We start from the raw sequence: 10,277 nt of genomic DNA, 5'->3' as shown, positions 1-10,277 counted from the left end.
AAGCTTGGATGAAACTAGGCACATGGATGAAAATCTGGGATCTCTTCTTATATTGAGTAAGATCAATGACGTCTTTGAGCCTGTTTCCTCATCTGTGTTGTGAAACAGAAATAAAATGTAATCCTCTTAGCTTTGAGTGGGGACAATATCATGACATGTGTAAAGTTCCTGCAAGATACTAGCACTAATTCGAGGACAGTTCTTTTCCTTTGAATGGAAGTCCACAAATGGAATTAAAAAAATTATACTTTCACTCAGACTTAAGCTTACTCCCTTTCTCTGAATTTGCTAATTCCACTGGGCTTAAAGCTACTCTAAACAGAGTAGGCTGGAGATGGTCCTATGGCCATTTCACACCATACTAAAAATATTTCTGATTTCTGTCCTTCAAGTGGTGTTCACAAGTGATTTGTTTTTCCATACCACATCCTTCCCTAAAATTGAATTTCCAGAATTACAAATAAAATAGAGCTAACATTCACCAACATCTTTAGCATAAGGAATCATGAAAACATTGTAAATGCACAAGTCCAAACAATTTTGAAATAAAGAAAGGCAGCACCAAGTCCTATAAAGATCATAGATTTGGGGCTCTTACCTAGACTTGTCAGTTGCCAGCTGCAAACACTGAAGCAATAGCTTCCTGTAACCTTTGCTGCTCATCTGTAACATGAGCCTAAGGACCGTGCTTTTGGTTTTTTCTTTAGAAAATATTTTTTAAAAGCCAGTTTTTACTTTTGCATCTTATAAATATTTCTTCTGCAATTAGAGCTTTCAAAACCCCAATTGATTCTCCAATTTCCATGATAGACTGTTCTTCTTTTCTACGGAGTCAGAGAAGTAATCCCTTGAAGCCACAGAAAATAATCTTTTGAAACAAAGGAAAAAAATGATAGAGGCATTGGATCCACTGAACTGAAGATGAAACAAAGACCAGGCTACATAAGTGAGAAGTGTCTGCTGAGAGGGAGGGGCTGAGTCAGGTAACACTGTTCCCTGTGGATCCCAGTTTTATCCTTCCCGTCAATGAGTATAATAGGAAAATACTTGTAGTGTTCGATGATGTCTTCCACTGAATCAAACTTCTGAAACACAGAAGAGAAAGTTAATGAAAATTTAGGTACCTTTGTGTCTGTAGATTAAAGTACAGCCTAAGATGCTTCGTTTTATTTATGGAAGAGGTTAACTCATTTAACGTTTTTTAGATTGTAAAGGGGTATCAGAAAAAAAAATTTTTTTTTTAAAAGGATGTGACAAAGAAGCCCTTGAAGGATCAGTGATAAGATTAAGGTAACGAGGGTGACCAAAAGTGAGCCCTCCGCAGCTCTCAACACTTCCCACCCACGGAGTGTTCACCAGAATCAGGTTACACTGGACAAGCTCCACTCTGTGGTTACATGTTCCTACCGTAAGCAATTCGGATGGGTTAATTACACAGCAGTCAGCCACAGAGAATCCCTGGTGCCTCCCTTACCTTGCCCCCAACTGTGACATACTAAAATGTAGAAGATCAGGGCCTGACCTTCACTTCGTAAACTAATGGGAAAGGTCTGCGGTGAAATCTCTCTCCTGTACACCCCACTTGTTCTAAAGCATTCTAGACTAATCAGAAAGAATACTGATGGGCTTCCCTGGTGGCGCAGTGGTTAAGAATCTGCCTGCCAATGCAGAGGACACTGGTTCGAGCCCTGGTCCGGGAAGATCCCACATGCCACGGAGCAACTAAGCCCGTGCGCCACAACGACTGAGCCTGCGCTCTAGAGCCCGCGAGCCACAACTACTGAGCCCGCGAGCCACAACTACTGAAGCCCACGCGCCTAGAGCCTGTGCTCCCCAACAAAAGAAACCACTGCAGTGAGAAGCCCTCGCACGGCAGCGAAGAGGAGCCCCTGCTCACCCCAGCTAGAGAAAGCCCGTGCGCAGCAACGAAGACCCAAGGCAGCCAAGAATAAAATAAATAAATTAAAAAAAAAAAAAAAGAATACTGATGACCACAGGGCTCCTGGTAGTTCTTGGCCAATTGAGGTTCCTTCCCTGGGCTTCTTGTGAAATAATGAGGTGACAGTGAATCATTACATTTTTATGTTTCTAGAGATGTACAGATAAAGTGCTGGGGTGATTTAATGGAAAGTAAGATGATTTCAAGTGTAGGGGAATCAGGAAGTACTTTGTGGAAGATACAGACTTGAAATGGGCTACACATTCTGGGTGAGCCAAGTGGACAAGGTGAGTTTAAAGATACTAAGAGCAGAGGAAGACGAGTGTACAAAGACAGGTGCTGAGAACATGTGGGCACAGATAGGAATTCTGATGAGTTTGGCTGAGTTCTTGAAAGGGGCTATTGGGAGATGATCAGGAAGAAAGAGCTTGCACGACCTGCCTTTTGTAACTTAGGGCAACATTGTGAAGTGAACAGGGAGGGAAGAACAGACCTTCCCTGAAGAGCCAAGGAAACTGCAGCTCAGAGGTTACACAGCCAGAGGGCAGGACCAGGAACGCGATCTGGTTTTTCTGGACGTGTATCAGTTTCTTCCTTGATGCAACTTTGCTTATGGCTTGTGAACCCACTGTTCCAACAGAGCAGTGTCCAGATGATGCAGCCTGAAGGAGGGAGCTGCATTGGGGACAACTTTGATTCTCTTTAGTTTTGTACATCTTCCCTCTGCCCAGCACAGAAATGTTTGCAAGCCTGAGGGATACTCAAGAGGGAATGAGATTGTCAAGGTCCATGTCCTCATGGAGATTCATGCATTGCATTCAGGCGGGGGCAGACAGAAAGTAATTCCCTATCCAGATAGATCATTTCATTTAGGGTTAATTTGCTGTGGAAATAATCAACCTGGGGCTCGATAACCTCATACAGTCCTCCTGGGGCCTTCCCTGACCTTGACCAGTCCCTGGATCCATTCCACTCCTGTTCTTCCTGGGAACTGAGTCAACAAACCACCTTCCCCCTTATGCTCATTGAGTTGGTTTTGTCTTTTCATCTGAAAAGAATCCTGATTAAATCTGTAAGTAACTTGCCCCTCTGAGCCCGTTACTGGATGTGTGGCAGAGTTTTCATTGAGATAACCTATCTGACCACCCCTAGTAAGTACACAATCAATACTAGTCTCTACCTGATGCTAAGGTAAGGTGGTTGTCCAGTAGGGACAGTAATTGTTCTGCTACAGTAGTTGTAAGTGGAGGGCTGTGGAACCCCAATGCCTGAGTTCCAAGCAGGGCTTTCCTACACCCACTAGCAGTGTGTCCTTGGGCAAGTTTCTTACACGCTCTGTCTCAGTTTCTCTCTCTAGGAACAGTGATGGTAATATTAGGACCTACCTCTGAGGGTCATTGTGAGGGTTAATTGAGTTGACACACACAGGATTTAGAAGGGAGCTCTTTCTGCAGTGAGTGTTCAGTAAATGTCAGTCATTGCTATGACCTCCTCCCTTCCAAGTTTGCCAAGAACATGATGAAAGAGCCATGAAATCACCGTAGAAGTTTATAGACTCTCATTGTAAGCCTTTAGGAAGAAAGGAAGGACATTTTTGTATTTCATTTCTAGTCATAAATTAGGGGCAGAATTTTCTTTCTCTTTCTTCATACTTGAAACAAAAAATAATTTATGAAAAGAGATTTTCCATGCAGAACTCTTCTACAAAATTGGGTAACCCACATGGCACAGAGGAAATTCTCTTTCCTGGGATTAATCTTTAGAGGGAAAAAGATTAATCTTGCTTTGTAATCTCACTCCTGTTTTCTTTAGGATGGTCCCAAAATAGTGAACTCAATGCTAATTATTTATAATTACTGCAGGGATGATATTTTATATGAAAGTGTAATTTTAACAAGTAGTAGGAAGCAAGCAATGAAGGAATAAATAAGTTATTCTGTCATTTCTTATTACTGACTCCTAGTGAGAGGCTAACAACTGGTATATTACCCTAAAGGTAATTTTTAAAAAAGATTATAATTAAGCTCTTACTTTTATATTAAATTCTTTTTTCCAGGAGGACAGCAAATACCATCCTAATATTAAATCTTAAAATTTGTTTAAACCTTTTGTGATTGCCCTAAATACCAACGATAGGCAATGTTTCACTGCCAGAAAGCTTAATCAATCTGTTTGGATACACACATGGGAGTGAAAGAAGAAAAGAGAAAAAGAGGAAGATAGAGAGGTGCAAAGAGAGAAGGAGGAGAGAGAAGCAGACCAGGGAAGTGAGAAATAAACTCATTGGTTAATTGTCTCTGTGTCCTAGTCTTTGAACTTGAATTTATCAACTAAACGTCTATCATAATTTTCAGCAACTTATCATAAACATTTGCAGGACAAGGAAGGGTCCGATTAAAATTGCTCTCTTCTACTAGACTCCACAGAAATGTTGACAAATGTGATTTCTAAAACTTGGCAGCAGGTAAAGCTCTGCAGGTTATTAACAAGCAGGTGCCCCACTGGCTGGTCCAGGGCCGCCAGTGTTCTACCAGGTGATAAATAGGTGCATGCATAGATGGGCACAGATTAACAGGGAATCCCCTGGATGGCAGGGACTCTGCTTTACTCTGCTGTGTGTCCTCAGAATGAAGCATTGAATCTAGCATAATGTAGGCATAAAATTAAGGCTTGGCCCCAAAACTGAACAAATGAGAGACCCGGGCTGAAAGGTGGCCTCCAAAAGATATCCCATGTCTTAATCCCTGGAAGCTGTGAATGTGACCTTCTAAGCAAAAGAGTGAATATTACTTTACATGGCAAAGTTGGGATTACATTAAGGATCTTGAGAGGAAGGTCTTGAGAGAGGGGCTGATCCTAGGTTATCTCTAAAAGCAACCACCTGAATCCTCATAAGATAGAAACGGAGGGAGATTCGCATGGAGAAGAGGAGGAGGCGTGTGACCTCGGAGGCAGAGATCAGAGTGATATGGCCACAAGCCAAGAAAGCCACAGTTTGCCGACAGCAACCGGAAGCTGGAAGAGGCCAGATCTTCCCCCAGAGCCTCCAGAAGAAGGGTGGCCTGTCAACACCTTGATTTCAGATTTCTAGACTCCAGAACTTCAAAAGAATACATATTTATTGTTTTAAGCTACCAATTTTGTGGTATTTTGTTACAGCAATCCCAGAAAACTAGTATACTGCGTGCTCCCTGAATCTAAATTCAGACACGAGTTTCTAGCCACATGGCTAGCAGAATGATCCAAATTTATAATATACAGCAAAATGGACCTTCCCAGGCTCATTCTTTGCAGGTATATGTGGAGTTGCTGGCCTTCTGTGCTTGTGACAGGTGTCGACAAGCTGCGCCTTCCCAGGGGACCCGTCCAGGTTTCTCCTGCAACTCTCATGGCTCCATGTGAGCTTTTCATCTGTGTCCGGTACACACAGACCCAGTGAAAGGGCTTTAGGGTATCATTTAAGAGAGAAATGATACTTAGCACCTGCCTCTATGTATCTGGCACTCTCTTTACAGCATCTCATCTTACACTCAGAATACCTCCCTTGGAATAGGTGTCACTGCATTGTATGTGGGGATAAAGTCTAAAGTTTGAAAGACAATCAAAAAGCCACAGGAAATCAAAATTATGCTTGAAAACCTTGTGCCTCATTAACATTTCTCCTGCAGAGTTGGACTAAGATGCTACTTCTTTATTCAAACACCAGATGAAGTAGCTAGTACCTGGCTTGCATTTAGCAGAGCCTTGCTGTAGCAAATTCTTTATCTTTTCTTAGAGATGGGAGATTCTTCCTCAGCAAGGCAAAGGGCTCGAACTGTGAAGGGTGTGCAGGAACTGAGAACAATCTAGATCATCCCCCTCTTATACCAGGGCAGGCTCGTTCAGAAAAGAGGCAGGAAGAACTACCTGTAAATTGTGAATTTTCACCCAGGGCCTGGCACACAGTAAGCTCCATGGAAGTCTTAGCTTTTTTTCAACTGAAGTTCTGGGCTGTTTTCAAATGGGCTGGGGATCATTTGCATTTGCTATGCTGCTATCTGAGACTATGTGAGAAAGTCAATATTTTTGCAGACTATATTGAACCCCAGCTTTGGCATGTACTAGCTGTGGCTGAGGGCCAGTTACTTCACATTTCTGTGCCTCAATTTCACCATCTGTTAAATGGACGTATCCACAGCACCTACCTCACAGGGTTGCTATGGGATTAAACCGATCAAATTAATTAATAATTGTTAACTGCACAGAATAGTGCCTGTGCATAATAAACGTATGTAAGTGTTAAATAAACACATGAAAAGGAGACTCTTGCTTGGGGGTTGCATGAGAGGAGAAAATTCCATAATAACACAAAAAGTGTTAAAATAGGCATTTGAATTTTTTTTTTTTAGGTTATATAAATGAAAATTTATTTAGATTGAGAAAAAAAATCTCAAAATATTACAAGATTTTTGGCCTAAAAGTACTACAAATATAAAAATCTAGGAAAATGATATGTCTATTTTATTTTTTTAATTTTTATTTTTCAATTGAAGTATAGTTGATATACAATGTTCCAGGTGTACAGCAAAGTGATTCAGTTATACATAGGCATTTGAATTCTTAAGAGGTCCTTGGTGACAATAATTAAAGCAGCTCACCTGAAAGCTGGCGGTCTAATCCAGGGGCTGTCATTATGACAACCTGCTGAGGCCTGCAGTGAACTGGCTAGCAATCTGATTCAACACTATTAGGAAGTTATCACAGGGTCGCTGTTTCTTCTCTTTTATAAGCAGACCAAAGTATGGCTTGTTGGGAAAAAAGCTTTTTGGTTTTTTTTTTAATGAGAACGTCTATGAGCTGGAAGGAAATACAGAAGGATAAAGGGATACTGAGCTGGAAATTCCATTAGCCATAGGTATCTGGACCTAAGGGGAACCATATTTTAGTTATTGCCATGACTCAGTGATAATAATGAAAAAAAGTCATAACTAACATTTACTGATATGTCAATAATCAGTGTTCTGAGTGTTTTACATTCATTAACTCACTAATCCTCATCACAAAAGAAAAAATTGGCTACTTCTCTTTTTAGTTTTGCTGTAACCCTTTCTTACTGTGGCAATATTTGACAGATTTATGTATTAATCTATTTATTCACTCATGTTCTCCTTTATGCCAAAACTTTCCCAGGCTGGAGCAAAGGCTGGTGAACTGATCCCATGGTAGGTGGCCTGGCAGGTGCTGACCACACCTCTCCAGCCACATATGAGTCTCAGAAAAGGACTCTGGGTCAGACCCTGTGTTTAAGCTGGAATCTTCACACACGTGCCTTTGTGAAGCATTTTGGTAGCCCTGGCAATAGTTCTTATTTTGATATCTATTGAAGAACAATAGATATTTGCGTGACAGTTCTGGTTTCATACTGTACCAGTTTTCTTGGGCCTCCATAATAAAGTACCACTGACCGGGGTGAGGGTAGAGGGACTTAAACGACAGAAATTCATTTTCTCACAGATCTGGAGGCCAGAAGTCCAAGATCAAGGTGTCAGCAGGGTTGGTTTCTTCTGAGGCCTCTCTCCTTGGCTTGTAAATGGCCATTTTCTCCCTGTGACTTCACATCTGTGTGTGTCTGTGTCCTAATCTCCTCTTCTCATAAGGGCACTACTCATATTGGATCAGGGCCCACCCTAGTGACCTCACTTTACCTTAGTCACCTCTTTAAAGACCCTATCTCCAAATACGGTCACATTCTGAGGTGCTGAGGGTTAGAATTTTCACATAGGAATTTGGGAGGGGGACACAGTTCAGCCCATAATATATACCAACAGATAAAATTGAGGTCTGGAGATGCTAAATGAGAATCACTGAATTATAGAAGTCTAGACTTGAAAAGAACATTTACAGTTGAAGAAATTAAAGCTCAGAGAAGTTAAGTGACTGGCCTGAGCTCACATACTTAGTAAATGGTGACAGAACTTGAACTCTGCCTTTCCCTCCCTCCCTTTTTCCCTTCCCTCCTTCCTCCCTCCCTCCCTCCTTCCCTCCCTCCCTTCCTCCCTTCCTAACTTCCTTCCTTCCTAGAAGTACTGAAAGACCAGCCTCTGTTTGCCCTCTTACTATCTCTGCATCTCTAGCCATTTACTTAGTTTTCCAAGCCTCAGTTTCCCTACATCTAAGATAGGAATGACCATTATATTGAAGAGTTGTTGAGGGTTAAAATAAGATAATGCAGACAGACCAAGCCTAGCATAAACACAGCAAAAATCAATCTCCTTTCCCTTTTCTCTCTGATTTATTTATACAGTTATTAATGAATGATTTAATTGATTGATTTAATTCTTTCACCTAGCCACCTGTTAGCGGATGTGTACCAAGCACAGGCATGCTCAGTGTAGCACTGGATGCTGTGATCGAGGTCACATTCAATGTAGGGACACACACCTACCTAATGCCAACAGACGTCGTCAGAAATGGCTGCAGTGGGAGTTCAGCGATGGGTGGGGAAGGAGTGTGGCATTAACGTGGGGCTCAGTGGAGGCTTTCTGGCAGGCAGAATGTAGATGTGTCTTACAGAATGAGTTTTCTTTTACGGGCAAAGCAGGATAGAGGGTGCATGGAAGGGTCAGGATTGGCTGCCAGCCCCATGAGCTAAGACATGAGTGGGAATGCTTGTGGAAGGGGCTGGAAGGGTTAGATTACATTCTGCACCTCCAGGGCGGCTCTTTTCTCCGATGCTGCAGTCATGGGGATATGGAGGTGACTCGGCCAGCATCCCCTAGGTCTCCCGTGTTGTTGTCCTTAGCCTGGAAAAGGGAAGTCATTGGGTTATACCCACCTCGTCTCCTCTGAGCCCTGTCCCCAGGGCAAACTGCTGATTCCTCTCCAGGAAGCGGATTTTCACATTGTAGACTTTGTTCCCATAAAACACCACCAACACATAGGGCTCCGCCCTGGATTTTGTGGAACAGTCTCGGACCAAGAAGGTGCCATCCTGAAGCAAAAGGAAGAACGATGATCTTCTCAGGCATCAGAATCAGAATCCAACCTTCCAACTGTGGCAGCAGTGAAGCTTGTACGCCTGAGATTCCCAAACGGCTTCAGTTTTTGGCAAACCAGTTCTTTATTCAGTTTAATTCAGTAAGTATTAATTGAGGGTTAGTTTGTCTAAGGGTTCTTATTTTCTGAGAAGTGCACCAGTCAGATTACAACACCCCCTACTTCAAAATCTTCCAATATCCCCTGCTGTCCTCAGCGCCATGCCTACAACCGTAGCATGATGTTCAAGGATCGAAGCACCAGCATCTCCTGTGGTTTTATCTCTGTCACTCCTGCAGTCTTCATCCCCTGGATGATGGCACCAGTCAAGCCACCATTTCCCAGGGGCACTATCTTGCTTTTGGGTTCCCAGCTTTTGCACAAGCCACCCCCTCTGCATGGAATAGCCCTCTCCTTCCCTCCTTTGGGGTGCTTCCCTCCATCTGCCAATGTTCACATTTCCTGTTCTGTTGATGTTCAGGTTATTATCCTAGAGACAGTGGGAGCTACCGCAGGCTTTGAGCAGGAGAGGCTTTGAGCATTCTAAGTTGGTCCTCTGCATGGGGAGATGTCAATATAGGACTAGGGTCCCCAAAACAGATGTGGGGCTTCAAAGTCACTGGTGTCAAAATGAGTGAAGAGACTGTATGAAGGAGAAGAAAATATAGCCAGAGGTGAGGTGAAAGGATGTTCAGGGCAAGGAAGAAGAGACAGGAAATGTTCTAAGGAGATGCCTCAAAGATAGACAGAAACCCAGAAGCTTCAGTGTCATAGAAGTGGAGGGGGGGAGAGCGAGGGTTTCCAAAAGAAGGTCAACAGTATGAAATAGTCTGAGGGCTGTGAATAGGCCAACTATAAATATAATATAAAATAATCAGGCAGACCGTGGAGAGTAGCTTAGGATGAAGGTCTGGTCGTAAAAGGCTAAGAAATGGAGAAATCCTCCTGAACATACACACACGTACAAGGCTTAGTTTTGTGGTTACATTGTGTCATTTATATGATGAAAAATACTGAAAAATCTGTAACTGTAATTACATAGATTCTTGTGTAGGTGGTTATAAATAATCTAGAAAGAATAAATCTAATTAGGTGTGTGTGGTGCTTACTATCTATTCTTTATATAGATAGGTATTATATATGATAATTTATATTTATAATAACTTATATATATTATCTCCTGTATAGAATATATTTCATATCTATATGTTTATATATATATATCTATAACTAATATTTATAGATATTATGTGTACATATATAATAATGATTATAATAGTGTATAACAATAGTATAAGTATATTAAATTTATAAATAATACTAT

General features: G+C 41.9%; 1 protein-coding gene across 1 annotated transcript in view; it reads right to left on the bottom strand.

Moving 5' to 3' along the window:
- Positions 1-938: 938 nt before the first annotated feature.
- CLNK (cytokine dependent hematopoietic cell linker) overlaps positions 939-10,277 on the bottom strand; it is a 114,745-nt gene continuing 105,406 nt past the window's right edge. Inside the window, exons 18-19 of the mRNA XM_068541998.1 lie at positions 8,754-8,909; positions 939-1,085 (exon numbers count right to left, since the gene is read on the bottom strand). Coding sequence (XP_068398099.1) covers positions 939-1,085; positions 8,754-8,909 — 303 coding nt within the window. The remainder of the gene's footprint in view (positions 1,086-8,753; positions 8,910-10,277) is intronic.

The sequence above is a fragment of the Eschrichtius robustus genome, chromosome 4 (assembly GCF_028021215.1).
Source record: "Eschrichtius robustus isolate mEscRob2 chromosome 4, mEscRob2.pri, whole genome shotgun sequence".
Classification (NCBI taxonomy): domain Eukaryota; kingdom Metazoa; phylum Chordata; class Mammalia; order Artiodactyla; family Eschrichtiidae; genus Eschrichtius; species Eschrichtius robustus.
The sequence above is the reverse complement of the archived record's forward strand: the minus strand, read 5'-3'. Positions and strand labels throughout refer to the sequence as shown.